We start from the raw sequence: 23,036 nt of genomic DNA on the forward strand, positions 1-23,036 counted from the left end.
ATCAGCATAGTGGTAAAGCTGCAGGACACACACTTAACATCTTGAAGTCTAAGAAGGCACGATTCGATAGCAGTGGTACCATTACAAAATTTGACTCTGTGGTGGTTCAGAAGCCTTTGCTAGAAGCTTCTTATCAGGTGGCATATTTGTGTAAAGAAAAAACCTCGTACAATAGCTGAAGAATTGGTAAAACCATGTGCATTGGAAATTGCGAAAACTGTATTAGGTTCTGAAGTACATAAGAAAATTCAGCAGATTCCATTATCAAACGATGTGATTCGATCACGCATTCAAGACATCAGTCAGGATATTTTACTGCAAGTAGTACAAGATATTAAAATCAGTCCTCTGAAAGTGTATATTCAATTGGATGAGTCAACTGACATTGATAATTGCAGTGAGTTATTAGTATTTGTGCGATACATAAAGGAAAAGGAAATTTTGGAAGAATTTTTATTTTGTGATCAATTGAAACTAATGGCAAAAGGAATTGATTTCAATTACATTAAAACTTTTTCTTGAAACATCAAATACCAATGGATGTGATTAGCTCAATATGTATGGATGGTGCACCTGCGATGTTAGACAATAATTCTGTTTTTTTTGCCTATATCAAAAAAGAAGTACCGCAAGTTACAATAACACATTGCATGTTGCACCACCATGCACTTGCATCAAAAACTTTGCCAGAAAACTTAAAAAAATATTTAGCTACAGCAGTAAACATAGTAAATTATTCAAAAGAAAGATTCCGGTATTGCGACCACATGTTTATTAAGATAAATAAAAATAAACAAACCCAACAAGTTTCATGTCTGGTTTGGATGGATAGAGATTACAATATTTCCAGCACAGAAAAAAAGAGAAATGAAGAATTACATTATTTAACACAGATTCTCAAAAAAAATGGTTTGAACCTAAGAACCTAGAAAATCCTCAACACACCCTCCTACAAGCATCTCACAAAAGCAAGATTTCAAGAATGCAATCACGCTGCCATACATCAAGAATGTTACAGACAAATTGGCCAAATTACTAAGCACACATAACATTAAAGTTGCTTTTCTTCTGCTAGAAAAAATATCAAGATTTCTACATCCCCCAAAATCTCCACATCACCCTTTAAATAAACCAGGTGTATATAAAATTCATTGTTTCTGTGGCATGTGCTACGTAGGCCAGACTGAAATCAAGGGAAATTCGTATGAATGAACACCAAAAAGAAGTGCAAAGAAGGAGAGAACACAAATGAGGCCTAGCATCCCACACAACTTCCACCGGCCATAATGAACTCTGGCATAAAATGAACATGTCCTATATTGAAAAAAATTGTTTCACAAGGAAATTTAAAGAAGCTGCCTAAATTAAAAGGCCTAAGTTCGATTCTCATCATGACAAGAAGAATCTTTATATGGACTTTTTCAATTGAAGGTGAGTTAGCCGATCTCATACGGAGGCAGCAGGGTTTTTTCAATTTCAAGTCTCTGGGAGGAAATCCCAGAGACTTGGGTTTTTCATCCCGCATACAGACAAATCGGTCCTTCAGAACACATGCAATTTACAGAAAAAAAATACTAGCTGTGGTGGTGGTGGTTGTGGGCGGTAGATAGCATTGATGTAGGTGATTGGTAAGAGGTTCTGTGTAGTAGTTGAGATGGACAGTTGTACAGTAGGTGTCCTCCCGCCAAGAGTCTTCTGACTCCTTGGAGGTGTGACAAAGAATAATAATAATAATAATAATTATTATTATTATTCATCAAAAATCAGGGCCTAATTCTACACCAAGTTTGGTTAGCATTGATAAAATATATACCTAAGTCAGACCTCGGACAGTGTGAACGTGAACAACAGAACGTGACAACATCAAGCATTGTTCAAACTTAACATGCACAGATTCTGCATTCAGATTTTTTAATTTAATGAACAGTTAGACGGCCATAACATCATAGAATGGACTATTCTGAGTAATTTCTTATTTCTTGTGTTTAAATTTTTGGTTACCTTTAACCCCTGAAGATGTAAGTCAAACAACATACGAAACTTGTCGGGTTTGTTTATTTTTATTTATCTTAATAAATATGTGGTCGCAATACCGAAATCTTTCTTTTGAATTGCTAAACTATAGACACCTACAAATAGTAAATTATGTTCGAGGACAGGCGCTAACCATAGTGTGCTTCTTCATCACACTGACATAACATGGCTCTCCAAGGGATGTATGCTTAGCAGGGTTTTTGAAATGTGCAAGGAGATTATTCAGTTTCTTACTAACCAGAATTGTAATTTAGTTCAAGACTGTGAAAGAAGAGATGCAGTAATCCGATTGGCCTACTTAGCAGATATTTTCACTCACCTAAATGAATTAAATATATCAATGCAAGGGTATGGTAAGAACATAATAACATTTAGTGAAAAATTATTTGCTTTTATTGAAAAACTAAAAATTTGGATACGTTGAGTTGAAAATAGTAATTTTGCAAACCTTCCCTTGCTTGATGAAATTTTCTGGAAAATGAAAAAAATCACAATTTTACCTGAAATTGTAATACATTTGCAACAACTAATTGATTCTTTTCATGGATATTGGCAAAGAGCAGAGGTGGATACTGGATCCATTTCTTTTTGATCTTAATTCTATAAACGACGGTAATTTAATAAATGATGATCTTATTGAAATGTGAGCCAGTGCACGTATTCAAATGGAATTTGAAAAATTAGATTTAGAACAATTCTGGTGTACTCAGTTAGAAACATTTCCACTACTGGCAAAGGCAGCATTGCAGACACTTCTGCCATTTGCTACCACCTATCTTTTCAAAATGGGATTTTCATCACTTATGCAATAAAAACAAAAACCTGAAATTGCTTAAATGCAAGTGATAATATGCACGTAGCCCTTTCGAAAAAGGAACCTCGCTTTCAAAATATTATTATGAAAAAGTAACAACAAATTAGTCACTAAAAATTGATATGTTATTTTGATTTTATGTTGATACATAAAATGATGATGATGCAAAGTTGGGTAGGGCAATAGTGAAAGATGTCAAAGTCTTGCAGGATGACTTAGATTGGTTGCAGTTCTGGGCTAAGGAGAATGGATGTCAATTTAATGTGACAAAATGTAAGGTTATGCATTTTGGGGTGAAAAGATTAGCAGCAGTATACCACATTGGTGGAGCTGTACTCCAAGAGATTGATGAGGCCAGGGACTTGGGAGTGTTGGTGGATAGGGAGATGAAGTTTAGGGGGCACACTGCAAAAGTAGCTAAATCAGCTCATCAACTCACTTGGTTGTTGAAAAATACCTTGACGAGCAGAGACAAGCAAGTTATTGTACCTCTGTACCGAGCCTTGATAAGACATCATCTCGACTACTGTGCCCAGATTTGGTCACCTCAGTTCCTTCTTGATGGGGAGGAGGTGGAGAGGATCCAGAGGCGAGTGACTAAGATGATAACAGGTCTATGGAATGAACCATATGAAAACAGGTTGAAGATTTGTGGGTTGCAGAAACTAGTTGATAGGCAGAGGAGGGGAGATATGATTGAGACATTCAAATTGCTAAAGGGATTCTATAGGATTAATTCAGAGGATATTTTTGAGATCAGGACTGGTGGTGGGAGAACTAGGGGACACCTATGGAAGCTGGGAAAGAGTGTGGTTAGCAGGGGTGTTAGAGCTGGGTTCTTTACTTTTAGAGTGGAAAATGAGTGGAATAAGCTGCCAGAGTCTGTTGTGGGTGCTATGACAGTGAACGAGTTCAAGACAAGGTATGATAGATACTGTGAGAATGTAATCGCATAGTTGTGTGGACATGATGTTTAGGGCCTCCCTCGATGAGTCTAAGGACTCCTGGAGTCACCCGAAATAATAATAATAATACATATATGTATATGTATATGTATTTTTCAGTAAATTGTTTTGCAATAAATTTTCTTTTTAACAAATAAATTTTATTTTCTAACAAATAAAAAACACATTTTTCAAAGGGTACGAGAATGTAAATTGCAGTTCACTGGGGTGCGGGCCAGTAAAAAGGTTAAGAACCACTGATCTATATGGATCACATTATAAAAGAAAGTAGCATCAAGCCTGATATTAGAATTGGAGAATGCATCTAGTGCAAGACTCCAGGATTCTGTAACTATATTGAATAACAGCTGTAACAAATTTGGCATGAAAATCAGCAAATAAAAAGGCCAAAGCTATGAAAATAGACAGAAGAATAGAAAACTTCAACTGCATTCTGAATGGATATCCTATAGAATAAGTAAAATATTTCAGCTATATAGGCACAGTTTTTAGTGAAGATGGCAGGTTAAATCTGGAAATAGACAGCAGAATAAGCAAAGCTGGTATGATGGGTAGCCAGCTGAATAAATTTATATGGAATAAGAGAGAAATTAGCCAAAACACCAAACTAGCAGTATACAAGACTGTGTTCAAACCAGTTAAGTTACTGATCTGAGAGTTGGGTTAGAAATAAAGCACTTGATCAAAAACTAGAGACCGCAGATATGATGGTTCTGATAAAAAATAGATAGTGAACCTGTGGCATCATTGGCAGAATCATATTAAAAAGGAAGATATTAGAAAAGAACTTGACATTGTTCACATTTAAGAATATGTCAGCAGAGCTAATCTAAGGTGGTATGGCCACTTAAATAGAATGGGTAAGGAAAGGTTAGCAAAAGGTAGGAAAGGTAAGAGAGGTGAAAGGGTGGATGAGATGATTGTGATGGTAGGAACAAATGACTTAAGTGGTAATATAAGTCAGGCAGCGAGAGATATGAGATTTTTGCTTGAGGCTGTACGGAAGAAGACAGAGAGAGGAAAAATAGTGTGCATGTTGCCTAGGTATGATAATGATGAGCTGAGCAGAAGAACGGTGATATTGAATGGCATAATAGCGAGAATGTGTGACAAGAGAGGACTGGTATATGTGGATGCTTGGAGTGCGTTTGAGGAAAGAGAAGAATTGTATGCGAGAGAGACCGCTTACATTTGAATGAGGAAGGACATAGGCATCTGGAGAGATTGCAGTTCTGAATGAGTTCAGTGTGTCCCAGGGAGGATGATAGCAGGGGTGGCCTCTTGTGGGAATGGATACTTGGGAGAAGGGAGACGATGTCAGGTAACACTAAGCCCAGTGGAGTCTAGAAGGGATAATGCTGGGTATAGAAACAAAGGCATTTATATGCTTTATACTAATGCTAGGAGTATCCGGAATAAGGGAGAAGAATTGGTGGCGCAGATAGCATCAGCCTGGCCAAAAATTATTGGGATCACTGAGATGTGGTTGACAGAAGGGGGTATAGCATTTTTCGTCAGGATAGGAGGGGAAAGCGTGGTGATGGGGTACTGCTTATGATAAGTGATGACCTATGTCCTATAAGAGTGGAGACTTTGGAAGGAAGTGAGACAAATGATTTTGAAAGCGTATGGTGTGAGGTAGAGGTAGACAAGACAGGATATTTAGTGGGGGTGTTGCTACAGACCCAGGAGCACAGAGGATGGGGACCAGGAGATGTTTAGACAGCTAAGTTTGGCAAGTGCAAGAAGAATGATTGTTATTGGAGATTTTAACTACAGTAGTATAAATTGGAGAGAGGAAGATGCATGTAGCAATAGGGGAATGGAATTTCTAGAATTCTTGAGGGACAAATGTCTTAGGCAACATGTAACAGAGGGAACAAGAGGTTCAAGAGTTTTGGATTTGGTTATAGCATCAGAAGAGTTGATAATAACTGAGTTGACATCTCTCCCACCAGTTGGAGAGAGTGACCATATGGTTTTGACTTGGAAAATGAATAGACATGCAGGAGTATCAAAGAGACGGGAACTTATGTGGAATTATAATGCAGGTGATTATAATAGTCTTAGACGTCAACTTCGGGAAGTTTCATGGAGGGAGGAATTGGAAGGCCGGGATATCATTAGTGCATGGGAAATTGTGAAAGAATATTTGTTAGCAGCAATGGTAAGTTGTATACCAGGAGTGAAGAAGAGGACACAATTTGGAGTAAAGTGGATGACAAACAATATTAAACAGGAATTGCATGCGAAAAAGAGGCTATGGAAGAGATATAAGGAGACAGGTGAAGAGAAGATGCATAAAGAATATAAGACACAGGCCAGAAGAGTGACTAGTGTGATAAGGAAAGCGAAACTGGAATATGAGAGGAGATTGGCCCTAAGATCCAAAGAAAATCCTAGGGAATTTTTTAGCTATGTGGCCAGTAGGAGGAGAATGAAATGACTGTGGAAGAATGATATTGTGGGATAAAAATGGGAATAGAGTGACTGATGCAGAGGACATAGTGGAATTATTCAATGAACACCTTATTGGAGTATTTCATCCTAGAGGAGTCAGTTTTAATGCTAGAGGGATAGGGCTGGTTCGAGGTTTAGAGGTACAGGAGGAGAGTGTGTTTCAGATACTGAGTACTCTGGATGTCAGTAAAGCTGGACTGGATGGTATTTCACCACAAGTTTTGAGAGAATGTGCTAGGGAACTGACAGTGCCTTTGACCTGGCTTTTCAATGAAAGTCTGGCTGCAGGAAAGGTGCCCATTGAATGGAAGGAAGGTAAGATAGTGGCATTGCATAAGGGTGGTAGAAGACTGGAAGTGTTTAATTATAGGCCAGTTTGTGTGTCATCAGTAGTTAGTAAGATCTTGGAGAAAGTATGAAGGACCTTATACAGCATTGGACAGATGAGGGTAATGTTATCTGTGAGAGTCAACATGGATTTGAGAAGGGGTGCTCTTGTTTTAGCAATATGCTAGTCTTTTATGATAAAGTTACAAGAGCATTAGATGAGGAAAAGGCATATACTGCCATTTTCTTAGACTTAGCGAAAGCATTCGACAGGGTGCACATGATAAACTGATATTCAAGTTGCAACACATGGGTCTTGATGTCAGATTGGTCAACTGGATTCAGGATTGGCTGTCCAATAGGTATCAGAGAGTTGTGTATGGTGGGGAAATTTCAAGGAAGCAGAGGGTTACAAGTGGGGTCCCACAGGGCTCAGTACTGGGACCTATATTGTTTAACCTTTATATCAATGACATTGCCAGTGGATTTCAAGGGGATATTCAGTTGTTTGCAGATGATGCGAAGCTGGGAAGGGTTATTAGTAATAGTGCAGATGGGGTAGCCCTGCAAGAGGATTTGAATAAGCTAGATAGATGGGCAAATGAATGGGGGCGGAGGATCAGTTTAATGCAGCAAAATGTAAGGTCTTGAGGTTTGGGAAACATCGATGAGACACTGCATACTCAATGGGAGGAGTTATACTGGGGGAAGTTTTGTGATTAGGGAAGACAAGAGATCTGGGGTTGATGATTGATAGAAACCTGAAGTTTAGGGGACATATTACAAAGGTGGTGAAGGTAACACAGAGGATTGCTGCAATTATGAGAAGGACACTGACCTGCAGAGATAACAGGGTTATCATTCCATTGTATAAGTCTCTGATCAGACCACACTTGGACTATTGTTCTCAGATTTGATCCCCAGGATTTGAAGGTGATAAATTAACTGTGGAAAGGATACAAAGACGGATGACAAAGATGGTTTCAGGACTGTACAAGAATAGTTATGAGGATAGGCTGAGGGAATGTGGACTGCAGAGTTTGGTGGATAGAAGAAGGAGAGGTGATATGATTGAGACTTTTAAACTGTTGAGAGGTGATTACAGAGTTGACACTGGGGAGTTATTAAGCTTGGTTGAACAGCGGGAAGGAGTGATGACAAGAGGCCATCCCTGGAAGTTACGAAAGGAAACTGTGAGCAAGAGGGTGAGGAGTGGTTTCTTTGCATAGAGGGTGGTTGAACCGTGGAATGTGTTGCCTGATGGAGTGGTGAGAGCGAGAACAGTCAATGAGTTTAAGGAGTGGTATGATAGACTTTGTGTTTCTTAGGAAGGACCTCCCACGATGAGTCTTTTGACTCCATGGAGGCCTGAATAATAATAATAATAATAATAATAATAAATACAGGTGTTTGATGTCAAGATGGCAGGAAAGAGGAAGATCAAGGTCTAGATGGATTGATTTGGTAGATGCCTTAGAAGCATGAAATCTTAGATATGACAATATTGGAGTGCTCACAATTAATAGATTGAGGAAAAGGAGGAAAATTGTTGATAGGAGATTAATAATAATGTAAACTTAATCATGTAGTGCTATCATAGTAACCTGAACACCTTAAATTAAAGATGCCAAGAAATTATATTCTCAGTTTCATCCTTTATCCAAGTGCAAGCAAACAAAGCTTGTAAGTGAAGTCACTTTGCCACTGGGTTACTTGTATTAAGGCTAATGACTTCACATCAATTGTCTTAGTATCCCATAATACAATGTACATGTCATTATGGGCATGTATAACATTATGCATTATGAAAAGGGTCACTATTCAGACCAGTTTCACCTTCATTGATGTTTCATCAGTGGGAGCCAGACCCAGAAGTGATACCAAAGTTGAAGTAATGCACAAGCCATATTTCTGTATACAAGTAGCCAAAAGGTGTCACACCTTATTATTAAAATACTCTAGATTAGAGATAGATGTTGAAAGTTTTTTCACTTAGTTATACTATAAATTAGAGATGCTAAAAATTATATTCTTGGTTTCATCCTTTATCCAAGTGTAAATAAATTCTTGGCATCTTTAATTTATAGTATAACCAAGTGAAAAAACTTTCAACATCAAAACCTGAACACCCATTGGGGGTACATATTAGGAAATTGATGATGATGAAATGAATGTTATTTTTTAGTTAATCTATTCTTAATTGCCTACATTCTGTATCCAAATAAAATTGCTCTACTGTCACAGGCTCTTTTTCGCCCAAAAAATTAAAATTATATTCATATATTAATCTTAAATACTGAAGAAATAATATGTCTTACCTGGCATATGATATACAGTTTCTGTACTAGGAGATCCAACTGACATGATGGAATAGGCATAAACTCTGAAGTAATATGTTTGACCAGCCATTAAATTCTTCACTAAATGAATGATATATAAAGCATATGCAAATTAAGATACATAAAGCACTAATTGCTAAAGAAGAGCATAGAAGCTATATATAAGTTATGCATTACAATTTAGGAGAAATGAAAATATTACAACTTTCTCAAGATTAAACAATTTATGTTATCTGTTTCTATGTTTCTTATATATTCATTCTATAGGGATATAGAAACAGACTTATAAAAAAATCCTAGTATTGGGAAAATAATTATTCAATACTTATCAACATTCTCTCTCTCTCTCTCTCAGTTTATGAAGGAAACTGCTGATTTTTGACATATTCTCCCATTCAGTGGTTTTCCTTCTTATTTTGACATTTTAGAATTATGGTTACATATGAAACTGCAAGGCAAGTAATTATGATGAACTAAGAAGGCAGCTTGAAGCAGTGCCTTGGCATGAGAATCTGTATGGGGAAGATGTAACAGAGCATGGAAAGAGTATATCCAAAGGAAATGCATTAAAATGGCATATTGTGGAAAAAATATCAGAAATGTGATGACGTCCAGGAACAGTATAAAGCATATACAGGAAAACCTCACTTAACGTGATTAATTAACCCATCAGTTAATGCATGCTAAGCGAAATCATTAAGCAAATACAATAAACGATAAGAATAATTATAATTCATCCATCAGTTAGCATAAATTTGAAAAAAAAAAAAGCTATATTAGAGGATAAAATCATTAAAGTTAATAAAAATCAATTGCTTAAATGTTTATTTAATGTCTAAACAGTTGATTGAACTACTTTTTTTATAAAAAAATTAAATAAAGATGTTTGATAGTGTTCGAATTCCAAAGGTCAAGATCAGCACTATAAACATAAGAAGCATTAACAGAAAATAAATGGAATAGAAGAATTGCATAAGTATTAAATCAACATAATAGTGTTACTAAAACAAGGAATATAAAAACAGTTGAGATTCTTCCAAGCAACAAATACAGTATGTGATATTCAGGTAATATCATTCAAGAAAATGGAGTAGCTATAGTATTCAACACTAAATATGATGATAATCTTCTGAAAGTGGCAAGCAGCATCAAGCACAGTGATATGGGCAATATCAGAATGGGAACTATGAGACTTATTTTTGACCATGGTCTCACAGAAAAAGCATAGAAACAGAGGAAAGAGTACTATAAAAGGGATCAAAGATAACAGCGGTGACATGAAAACTGAAGATAAAGATATTCATGTCTGGAATAAAGCGCATTTGTTGTAGGAAACATTCAAGAGGAATTGAATCAGGAGTATATCAATAATACTATAGGTAGAAAAAGCCATCAAAAACTTGAAATATGGAAAGACAATGGGAGTAGAATGATATTCAGCCGGAAATGCTTAAATATGGAGGTATAAAAATTTTACAATGGATAGTCCTGTCAATAGGTAGAATTTCAGATGATTGGAGTAGAGCTCTTATAGTAATGATCTATAAAAAAAAGAAAATAAACCTGAATATAAGAATTATGAACACATTAGCATTCCTGGTAAAATGAAAAAAGGCTAAGAAAAATTGTGGAAAGGAAAGGAAAGTTGGAGAAAAACAAGCTGGGTTCAGGTCAAAACCAAATAGTTCATCGGGATCAGATTTTCCCTTTAAAGATAAATGATTAAGAAATCTTGAAATATAACAAAGATTTGTATTTAAGTTTTGTAGTTCTGGAAAAGGTATATGATAAGGTTTCAACAAAAAACTGTTCCAAGCATTACAATTATATGTTATAAATGGAACATCATAATCAATCAATATAGTCTATATTTGTGTTGTAAGTCAGCAGTTAGAACTGAAGGAGTACAGGAAGATAGTCTGATGTTAAATCAGGTATAAGACAGGGGGGGGAATTATCTCCACTGTTACTCGTCATCTATATGGATAACATTATGAAGAAAAGTAGCATTAAACTGCTACGAGTTGCCTGGTGTTGTACTACCTTACCCTAGTCCTGAAGATATTTTCAGATGCGAACTTTGTTTGTTCACACTTGGATAAAGGATTAAACGAAATTTATTATAGTCTAACCAAGTGAAAAATAAACTTTCAACATCCTTCTCTAAATCCAGACTAATTTAATAAAAAGGTGGTACACCTTTTGGCAACTCCTATAGGTAAAGATGACCTCACCATTGCTTCTGCCTGGTATCTCCAACTACAGATCTGGATGCCATCCTCAGAGTTAAACTACCGGTCATTATCGCCGGTGATTTAAATGCAAAACATCACGCATGGAGCAGTAGGTCTATAAATAGGAATGGCCGCATCCTCTTTAACTACTCAAGCTCAAATTGTACAGCTGTGGCTGGCTTCTCAGTGCTAACTCACCACAGTCCGACTGGTTCCTCCGACATCTTGGATATAGTCATCCTCCAGAATGTTAACCTGCAGTACACTCTGGAATCACTGAATGAATTATCATCATACCACAATCCTATTCTGCTGCAACTGGGTTATCAGAGGGGACTTCCCCCATCGCCTCACACCTTCATATCTTGGGAAAAACTACCCAAAATGCTTCCAAACTACATTGACCCCATCCCCTCATATTAATTCCAAGGAAGAAATCGAATCTGCAGTCAATAAACTTACTGATCAAATCAATGCCACCATAGCATCTATCTCCTGGAATTCAACTATTTTTAAGTCTAAACGACTACCTGAAGATATAATGAACTTAATCAGGGAAAAAAATAAAGCAAGAAAAAGATACCATAACACCAGGGCACCCCAAGACAAAAATATCTCAACAAAATGAACAGTGCAGTGAGAGATGCACTTAAAGCCCACAGAAACAAACTATGGGAAGACAAATTAGCCTCCATATCACCCAGTAATCAAACCATCTGGAAACTGCTGAGAAACATCAAAAACAAATCTCTTTCCCCCCCCCCCCTCAAATCTGATCTGAACATTGTTTACACAGATGCAGAAAAAGCCGAAACTATAGCTAAAAATTTAGAAAAACAGTGTAGCCCTTCGTACGATAATCTAAATTTCAATCATATTTACAAAGTCCACCGCCACGTCAGACACGTATTAAAACTGTCTGATACCTGTACCAGCCAACTCACATCTACTTCTCCAGCTGAAATTTATGACATTATAAAGAATTTTAAAGAATAAAAAAGCTCCTGGGCCTGATGGCATATCCAACAGTTATTAAACTGCTACCCCGAAAGGCCATTGTATATCTTACAACAATAATAAATACTATGTTCAGGTTCAAGTACTTTCCCTCTGCATGGAAGTTGGCAGACGTGGTTCCTATTTATAAGCCTGGCAAGGATCCTCAGCAGCCTCAAAGTTATCGTCCCATAAGTCTGATTTCTAATTTGCGCAAAATAGCAGAAAAAAGCTATCCTTTCCAGAATTCAACTTTCAGTAAAAAATTTAAACATTCTTCCTACAGAACAGTTTGGTTTTCGCCAGTTTCATAGTACCACTCAACAAATTCACAGACTAATCGAGTTCATTACCACAAGTTACAATTGGCACCAATACACCAAAGCAGTTTTTCTTGACTTAGAAAAGGCATTCGACAAATTATGGCACTTTGGACTAGTATACAAGTTGATTTTAGTCGGCATTCCATTAGATCTAGTTCAAATTATAAAATCATTTCTTAGTGGCAGACGAATGCAAGTCAAACTAAATGATATATTATCTAACCCAGCGACAAATCTTGGCAGGAGTGCCTCAAGGGTCCCTACTGGCACCAATACTTTTCTTGAATTACATGGCAGACATACCACATAATCCAATGTCATCTATCATTGTCCTACATGCAGACGACACAGCTATACTAGCCAGATCTATTAAGCCGCACCTTGTCACCAAGAAACTGCAAGAAAACCTGCTGAAATTAGAACGCTGGTTCTCGGAATGGAGATTGCAAGTAAACCCTCAGCAAAGTTTGCACCTGAAAATATCTTCAGGACTGAGGTAAGCTGGTCCATCCCTTGGCAACTCATAGCAAAGATTTTGCTACGAGTTTTGCTAACTCGCAACCTTTGCTACGAGTTGCCAAGGGATGGACCAGCTTACCTCAGTCCTGAAGATATTTTCAGGTGCAAACTTTGTTTGCTTACACTTGGATAAAGGAATAAACTAAATTTATTATAGTCTAACCAAGTGCAAAATAAACTTCCAACATCTTTCTCTAAATCCAGAGTAATTTAATAATATGGTGGTACATCGGTTGGCAACTCGTATAGATAAATATGACCTCTCCATTGCTTCTGCCTTAGTATCACCACTTAGTATCACCACTAATGGCCCTTCACTTAATGCATAGCAGTATACATGTCCGCAAGGATATGTGCTTTACATTATGGGAGATACTGAGACAAGGAATGATGAGAGCTTGGTCCACCTTTGCCACGAGTTGCTGAGGGATGTACAACCTTACCTCAGTCCTGAAGATATTTTCAGGCACAAACTTTGTTTGCTTATATTTGGATAAAGAATTAAACTAAATTTATTATAGTCTAACCAAGTGCAAAATAAACTTCCAAAAACTGTTGATAGGAGTTAGTATTAATTTAAAGTTTTAATCGTACCTTGTAATATCCTGTACTCCCCGCCCCCCTTCAAAAAAAAGAAAACAACCTGAAGGATACATAATCAGGAATTTGATGGCAATGATCACCTATTATTATCAAGTTAATCGTGTCCAGTATTAAGTCATAAGTAAACATACCCAGATAGGAAGTTTCATGCCTCACAGGACCCCAACGTTGCCATGGAGTATCTGTTGTGCGATATTCTACAAAGTAAAAAGCAACAGGCACTGTTTGATTAAGTGGTGGCTGCCAAGCAATCAGTGTTCCATGAAGAACTTTTTGGACTGTAACATTACGTGGTGGCCATGGTTTTGGACCTGTAAACAAAATATTTTACAAACCATTATTAGAATAGAATAACCGTATTAGCAAAATATGCTTATTAAAGTAGCAAAATAATAAATTTTGAAACTATTTGTATACCTATCAAACATGAAACTGAGGGATTTCGAGTATTTACACAGCTATGTGAAAATGAAATAATGCAGTTAGAGATCTATTATCATATTTATCTGAGGGAAAAGGATATTTATTTAAATTTAACGTAAAATAATGTTTATTCAAATTATTATAATAATTACATATATTTATATAAGTTATATATTTATACAGTTATTTAATTCTGTTTGATTAAGTGGTGGCTACCAAGCAATCAGTGTTCCATAAAGAATCTTTTGGACTGTAACATTAAGTGGTGGCCATGGTTTTGGACCTGTAAACAAAGTATTTTACAAACCAGTATTAGAATAGAATAACTGTATTAGCAAAATATGTTTATTAAAAGAGCAAATTTCTCCTTTAATTTCTCCACTTTCGCAACTAATTCCACTTACTCACACTAGCTACAAAAAAGTAAAACTATGCTTTTTTTTTTTATTAAGTTGCTCACAACTTTAAAAATACCTTTGTAGAGTGGTTATGAAGGTGATATGATATTTGACCTTCAACTGCAAAGAGTTGAATTCTAGCCTCATGTAGGATGCAAGGAACTTGAAATTTTTATAAGGACTTTTAATTGACGGTTAATAATTAGTCGGTTGCAAAGGAGGTGGCAGGGCTTTTCTTTTCACCAAACAGACATAGTGGTGAGAACCCATACAACTAATAGGCATATTATACAGCTCACTCTCACTACACATTCCCTGGGTCTTCTGATAAGGGCTTGAAAATCACCTTCTTCAGCACTGTTAAGATAACATCATAAGTAAATTACTATTGAAGGAATTAAAAGAAAAAAAGGAAAGAATGACAAACCTAGTAATGGTAGGAGGGTCTTCCACTATAAATCATAGAGTCCATGGTGGATAAGTAGCAACAGTATCAATTAATGCATAAGCAGCATCAGCATCAACTAATGTATAAGCTTCATAATAATGGTGATAACAATCAAAATTGTTATCATTATTATGAAGAAGAAAACAGCCAATTAAACAGAATCCACTGCCCTTATATTAGTAAATTATTTCTTGGAAAGTAAACTGATGGAAATATTAGCATCCTTACATTACATGGTAATAATTTTTATATATCGTATTTGCCAGCATATAAGATGCACTTTTTTCCTTTGAAAATAGTGGTACTCTCCTAAGCACAGTGACATGTATAAGAAGAGCTCCTGATTGGGATAAGTTTTCTAGGAATAATTAAATATATATGTGTAATTTTTTCAATAAGAGAGGCTGTAAATGTTGTGCACTACCAGTTTTATTAGTGTGGGGGATTTTTTTTGCCAAAACTTAATTACAAAATCGTTATTATTAGACTTAGTAACCTGCAAAAAATGGTGGCGGCACTGTCATTCCATGACTTTGATTTAGATTTCAGTCGTTTCGTTAAGTGTGAGGTCTGTTATATGTATTCTTTCGATTACATAAATGATTTGTGGATACTTGATGAGGATGGAGGGTGGGCATGTGCGAAGTGTGAAGTGAACGAGGAATTGATGAATGCAAATATGAAATTGATGACAGAAAGGGTTAGTAGCGAGATTGTTGTGGGGAAAATGAGTGCACATTTGAAAGAGAAGGATGGTGAGTAAGAGTGGTGAAAAAATATTAAAAAATCAGTAAAAAAGAAAAAGAGCAATTTGAAACCTGTAACGGATGTTAAAAGGGATGAAAGTGAGGTGAGAGTGGTGGAAGGACACGAAATTGAGAGAGCAAATGAAACTAGAAATGGCGTGATCCAGAAATCAAAAGTGAAAAAAATCGAAAGTATGGATGATAGCAAAAAAAGAATGAATGACAGCGAAAGTTCGATGCATGTTGGACTGAAAGAACAGAAACAAAGAAAGATGAATGAGTGTGAAAATGGGAAGAATGATAGCGAAAGTTGGATGCATGTTGGACCGAAAGTACGGAAACAAAGAAGAATGAATGAGAGTGAAAGTGAGAAGAGGGGGGTTGAGAGTTAGAAAGATTGAATGATAGAGAGAATGTGTCGTGAGATTCAGAAGTTGAATTGGATTGGATGAGGCAAGAAATGAAATGGATGCAGAATGAAATTAAGAAAATTCAGGTAAAAACTATTAAAATAAATAATGATGGAATGAAAGAGTTAACGAAAGATGAGCGAGTGGCGTTGTATGGCGACTCCATTATTAAAGGTGTGCTTCAGAATAGAATGTACAAGGTATGTTTTCCAGGTGCTAAACTGAGTAGAGTGATTGAGGCATTGGATATGAGGCAGGAGCGAGCAAAAGAGTTAATAGTATTAATAGGTATGAATGATTTGAGAGAGGACAAAGAGTGTGTCAGAATGGATATCAGGAGGCTGCTTAGAAGGATAAAAGAGAATGGTGTGAGAGGAAGGGTAGTTAGCGTGTTGCCTAGGTATGACTGTGGTGAAATGAGGTGGAGAGCAAGGATTATGAATGATATGCTGGCTGAAATATGTGAGGAGACGGGAGTACAGTTTGTTAATGTGTGGAATGAGTTTGAGGGACGAAGTGAGCTATATGGGAGCGATGGACCGCATTTGAGTGGTTATGGTGTGAGTCGCTTGGAGAGACTGCTGCTGGAAGGTAGAGAAGTGAATAGAGAGAAGTAATCATATCGATTGGGAAGTGATGTGGAAGAGCAGGAGAGATTGAAGAGGTGAATATAAATGGGGAAGTGAGTGCTTTGAGTATAGAAAATGAGAGAATGGGTGTGCAAGAGGAGCAGAGAAACAGGAAGGCTCGGGGTGGACAGGGGTACACAGCTAGAGAAAGGTGGATGCTCCAAGAGGAGGTGAGCATGTGTAGCCAGGAAAGGAATGGGATGACCAGGGATCAAGAGGAAACAGTTGGAATTGAAAAGGGTTTTAAAATGAAGAAGCAGAAAGGGAAATGGCCACAGTCGAGCATGGAGAGATCATATCGAGTGAGTGATAGTATCAGTGGAACTAGCTGTAGATCCAGAAATGAGCTGTTGTGTTTGTATACAAATGCTAGAAGTATAAGAAACAATGCAGACGAAATGATTCCACTAATTGCGTCTGTTCACCCAAAGATTGTCGGAATAAGTGAGACATGGTTGGAAGAGGATGACATCCTGACAGGAATAGAGATGGAAGGGTATGATGTGTTTCGTGAGGACAGAGGGGGTAAAAAGGGAGGGGGAGTGCTATTGATGATAGAGAAAGAGTTATGTCCATACAAGGTAGAGATGGAAGAGAGAAATAGGGCAAGTGGTTTTGAGGCAGTATGGTGTGAGACAGTATGGTGTGAGATAGAGGTGAATGGAATCAAATACTTGGTGGGATGTTGTTATAGACCAGGTAATGTGGATGGCGGTGATAACGAAATGTACAATCAAATCAGCCAAGTCAATAAGAAAAGGGTGATCGTTATGTGTGATTTTAATTATGGCAATATACAGGGAATGATGAGATAGCAACTGGAAGTAAAGAAAATGAGTTTCTTGAGTTTTTGAGGGATAACTACCTCAGACAGTTATGTAGCAGAGGGCACACGAGGATTGAGGGTCTGGGAATTGGTCATCACATCAGAGGATGTAATTGTAAACGAGGTGTCAAATCATCCACCAGTTGGTGAGAGTGACCATGAAGCGATTACCTCGGTGGTTGCCAGCAGTGCGAGGACCTCTGTGAAAAAAGGGTATATGTGGAACTACAAGGGGGGGGGGTGATTATGAAGAGCTCAGGAGACAGCTTGCGGGTATAGCGTGGAATGAGGAGTTAGCTGGAGAAGAGATCAATGCAGCTTGGGGGAATTTCAAAAACTGTTTAGTAGATGCAATGTCTAAATATATTCCAAGGGTGAGAAGGTTAAATAAGGTGGGTACGAGATGAATGATTAAAGAGATTCAGCATGCGATACAGAGAAAAAGGGCATTGTGGAGGCAGCATAAGAAAAGTGGAAATAGCCAATTTCATGAGGTATACCAAGACCAGGCAAGGAGCGTAACTTAGTTGGTGAGAGTAGCTAAAGAGAGGTATGAACAGCAGTTAGCTAATGAAGCCAAAAAGAATCCTAGGGAGTTCTTTCGATATGTAGCCAGCAAAAGAAAGAATAATTATGGAAGGATGACATTGATTGGAGAAAATGGTATAAAGACAGCTGATGCAGAATGTGTGGTGGAGATACTTAATGAGCAGTTCATAAAGATCTTTCAATCTTGTGAATGTGACTTCATGGAGGGATTGAGAGCAGTTGATGATGGGGAGGAGAGACTGAGTGTAAGTGAGCAAGAGGTGTATGGGGAGTTGAGTAAACTAGATGTTAATAAGGCTGTAGGACTTGATAATATATCACCATATATTCTGAAAAAATGTGCCAGGGAGTTGACATCTGCCTTGACATATTTTTTTAATATGAGTCTTGCACTTGGTCAAGTTCCTAAGGAGTGGAAGGAGGGCAAGATTATGTCACTTCATAAAGGGCGTGATCGAACTCAAGCATCAAACTATAGGCCTATCTGTGTGTCATGTGTTGTGTTTAAGTTGTTGGAGAAGCTTGTGAGAACTAGGATCCAGAGTTGGGTTGATAACAATGGTATTATCTTTGATGAACAGCATGGATTTCCTAAAGGGAGGTCAAGTTTTAGTAATCTACTAACTTATAACAATAAAGTGACTGCTTCCTTGGAACAGAGGAAAAGAATACACAGTAATATACTTGGATTTCGCAAAGGCTTTTGATAGAGTACCTCATGATAGGCTGACAGTCAAACTAGAGCAGATGGGGTTGGATATTAGATTGGTGCATTGGATTGGAGACTGGCTATCTGATAGTATCAACAAGTTATGTATGGGGGAGCAATATCCAGGAAAAGGAAAGTCACTAGTGGAGTGCCTCAGGGGTCTGTTTTAGGTCCATTGCTGTTTAACTTGTATATTAATGATATAGGTGAAGATTTGGATGGAGATATTCAGTTGTTTGCAGATGATGCAAAGTTGGGACGAACCGTGAAGTGTAGTGAAGATGTTGTGGCCTTACAGGAAGACTTGAATAGATTGAGTGATTGGGCACGGAAATGGGGATGTGAGTTCAATGTTGCAAAATGTAAGGTTTTAAAATTTGGAAAACAAAGATGGGATGCAGAATTTATGCTTGGTGAGAATATATTGTTGGAGGTAGAGGAAATAAGAGATCTGGAGGTGATAGTGGATAAAGATCTAAAAATTAGGGGACACATCACCGAAATTGTGAAGACAACACAAAGTCTTCTGGGAATGATGCAGAGGACACTGACATGTAGAAGTAGGGAGATTCTTGCGTTGTATAAGGCTTTGATTAGACCACACATGGACTATTGTGCCCAGATTTGGTCACCGGGTTTTCAGAAGGATGAAGAGATGTTGGAAAGGGTCCAAAGGAGACTGACTAAGGTAGTTTCTGACCTCTGGAATGCCGAGTATGAGGAAAGATTGAGAAGATGTAATTTGCAATGTCTGGTGGACAGGAGGAGGAGGGGAGATATAATAGAGACCTAGAAGTTGGTAAGGGGATGTTATAGGATCAATGCTGGAGAAGTTTTACTGAGAATAGTGGGAGATCAGGGGAGAACCAGAGGTCATCCCTGGAAACTGTATAAAGAGGGTGTGAGTAGGCGAGTGAGAGAGAGATTTTTTTCGTGCAGAGTTGTGAATGATTGGAATGCCTTGCCTGAGAATGTGGTGTCTGCAAAGAGTTTGAATGTGTTTAAAACATGGTATGATGAGCTGTGTGTGATAAAAGGACCTCCCAGATAAGTCTTTGACTCCACGAGGTCTTGGGGTGGTAATAATAATAATAGGTCTGAAAAACAGGGTGCATCTTATATGCCGATACTCAGTTTTTTATTACTTTCATTTCCAAATTTTCTCTGTTCCGAGTTATACAATTTATTTCTTGCTTCCTTGTGGTGTGTTAGTACATTCCAGTTACATAGAATTCAGTGGATGCTCATGCACTGTCATCGACGATCACAGCCGTGTTGCTGTTCGTTTAAACTTTCCAGTTGTTGTCGTGGTTGTTGTGAACAGTGATAAATTTCTGCTGTTACGTTTTCTCTAAATTTCTTGGCAAATTATGGCTGAAAAACGTAGGCATTACTACAATATTGCATACAAGGTACGTGTGCTTGCGTTTGCTAAAGAACATGGAAACAGGGCTGCAGAGAGGCATTTTGCAAAATAAGCAACTCACAGTAAACATAACCTATGAAGTGGAACTGCAAAATGGCCAGAACTTGAGGCAGAACTGAATACTTGGATATTAGACCACAGAAAAGCGGGACTTTAAGTGTCTACAAAAATGATTATTCATCAAGCGAAAATGATAGCCACTAACAGAAGGACTGCCAACTTTACTGGATCAACATCATGGCATTCAAGATTCATGAAGTGAAACCAGCTATGTATGTGAACTAAAACAAAAATATCACAAAAGATGCCACCTGGGTGGAGGTATACCCATGCAAAGATCCACTTAGTAACTCAACTATTTTGTCTGCTTCTGTTACCTCTCTACCATCAGCACTTATTAAAGTTATCCTTTCATAGTCATTCTTCTTTTTTACTTTTAGGATTTCATTTGCCATGCTCAGATAATTTCCTCTCATGATCTGATTCAGCTTTCCTTACTGGTTACCCTTCTCACTTGTGCTTTGTACTGCTCAAAAGCTTGCTGATCATTTTTTTATGACCCAATGTAAGATTTTTTCTTTTTCTTTTTTTTAGCTAACTCCTACCTAACCCTGGGTATATTGGGTATATAGTCATCTGATACTGCTTTTCTCAAACATCTCTTGACCATCTCCCATATAATGCTAACAGCTTTTCCAGATTCTTATTCCATGGCATGTCATAATCACTAGCTTTTGTAGTTCCACACATATGCTTTCTTAACTAAAAATTCCATTAAATTTGCCAGATGCTTTGCTAGTGAGGACGTAGGTGAGGATCCATCAACTATTGGATGAACAGGTACATTTTCTTTGTGAATATTGGGTGCCCCATAAAGGCGTGGAGTAATAGGATGTAAGGATTTAAGTTGTTTTTTTAGTTCATCCGACCAACCGGTCATATTGCAGATAAGAGCGTTAGTCTCCAGATGATTACTCATGATGGGATTTTTATCTAAGACTTGGTAAGTGGAACTGTCTGCTAGTAACCAGTTAATCTTATTAAAGTAATCTTTCGAGTTGAGAATGACTGTTGAATTTCCTTTATTCGCTTTGGTTATTATAATGTCTTTGTTGTTCCGTAAATTGCGAATAGGAATAATGAAAGGAACAATTAGACAAACAGAGACCTAAAAATTCCATGTTTGATGACTCCTATGTCAAAATTGCATGATCAGAATCAAATCAATATGGCTATATTGGTTATTGATAAATTCTCATATGCTATCACCAGATCCAGCACTCTCAAAACCCTTGGTCTCCCTTCTGTCATATGCTGTCTCAAATAATTACTTTAGTAGTTGTATCAATTCCATTTCCTTCCCTCCATGTGACCATTCTTCTTTCTAGTCTATTATGTCCCCTTAGTTGAAGCCTTCCCTCCCATCATAATTACTTGCTTTCACCTAATTTGCTGATGCCTGCTTCCTTACATCCCTTGGCATGTAGAAGCAACTTTTATTTGGATTACTAAAAGCACTGCTTTCTACATCTTTTTTTTTTTTCCTCCTGCCGAACTCCCCTTTTTTGGCTTCAGTTCTTCTGCTATCATTAGCAAAACCGCTCCCTAGTCCTATTCCCTGTATCCTCTCTGAAAATACTATCTCTCTCTCTCTCTCTCTCTCTCTCCCCTTACATTCTATCTCCATATCATCCTCTGCCAAATATCTCCTACCAATGCCTGTAACTCTTGACCAAATTGAGTTGGGCCATACTTATTCACAGGTGCACAAGGCTCTAGCTGGGGGGGGGGAAGCAAAAATTAGGACTAACTTAAGGGCCCAAACAATGAGGGGAGGAGTCCCAGAGCACTCTAGTGCCTTGGACCCTGTCTGCCTAAGGAAAAGTGTAAGTATGGCCCTCAAGTTGAGTTAACCAATGTCCAAAACTATTCTCCCTTATTCCTGGCATAAACATAATAAACTGCAGTATCTGTGAGCATGCAGCCTGTGATACATCTTGCACTGACTATCTTATTTAATTTTCAGACCAAAAAAGCATTTCTGATCATTTTCCCACTCACTTGCCTCAAGGGATACAATTTCTCTCACCTGCCTATTTCCATTCCCCAACCCCAAAATGTCGAGGAGTGCAGAACTAGTATTACTAGAGCTTTTAGGTTTTAGTGTTCTGGCTCTGCACTCTTCAGCACGTATTAAAGATACATAACTTCCATCCATCAAATTCCCTCTACATATCCACAAACTGCATGCTATTCATCCTGCAGAGCTTATGTACTGGACTCGTTTGCAAATCACAGCCTCTCATCAAAACTTTTCTGTTATGTGTGACTATTACCAATGAAAGGTTGTGATTGTATTGTACATTAGTATCATGGGTAGGCTAAGGATTTTTGTTCTTTTTTATGTTTTATTATTTTTACATGATCCAGAAACTCTGCTATGGAGACAAAAATATAATGTTTTCAAGCCACTGCAGGCCTCCAATAAGCAAGACAGATCTCACAATGGATAATAAAATTCAACTCCAACCTAAAGATATTCACAAATATTCATGCCTACTCAACTTGGGATTTCAACCTACATTCCTATTGAATGGAGAACAGAGATGTTAACCACTCAACTAATCAGGCTGGCCCCCGCCACCTCAATCATACTATGGTAGCAGACACAACCATTATTCTCTCACTTTTCTTTTTTGCTTTTTCCAGCTAATTTTTCATATCTTCTTTCATAATTCATGTCACCTGATCATTCATACCTATAAAAACAACTATCTCTTTCACTTTTACCTTTCTGCAGCCTTTTCTTCAGATCTGGAAAATACAATTTCATAACTTTCTCATCAAACATTCTTCTT

The 23,036-nt window shown here is 37.5% G+C and overlaps 1 protein-coding gene across 1 annotated transcript in view; it reads right to left on the reverse strand.

Annotated features, from left to right (window-relative positions):
- Positions 1 to 23,036, reverse strand: part of LOC150109299 (protein turtle-like) — a 486,901-nt gene that overhangs the window by 59,537 nt on the left and 404,328 nt on the right. The window contains exons 12-15 of the mRNA XM_090402074.1: positions 14,254 to 14,320; positions 14,032 to 14,072; positions 13,746 to 13,925; positions 8,919 to 9,020 (exon numbers count right to left, since the gene is read on the reverse strand). Of these exons, the coding sequence (XP_090258200.1) occupies positions 8,919 to 9,020; positions 13,746 to 13,925; positions 14,032 to 14,072; positions 14,254 to 14,320 (390 nt within the window). The remainder of the gene's footprint in view (positions 1 to 8,918; positions 9,021 to 13,745; positions 13,926 to 14,031; positions 14,073 to 14,253; positions 14,321 to 23,036) is intronic.

This window comes from Typopeltis vanoorti, chromosome 2 (genome assembly GCF_054136105.1).
Source record: "Typopeltis vanoorti isolate ZY-2024b chromosome 2, IOZ_Tvanoo_1.0, whole genome shotgun sequence".
In the NCBI taxonomy this organism is placed as follows: Eukaryota; Metazoa; Arthropoda; class Arachnida; order Uropygi; family Thelyphonidae; genus Typopeltis; species Typopeltis vanoorti.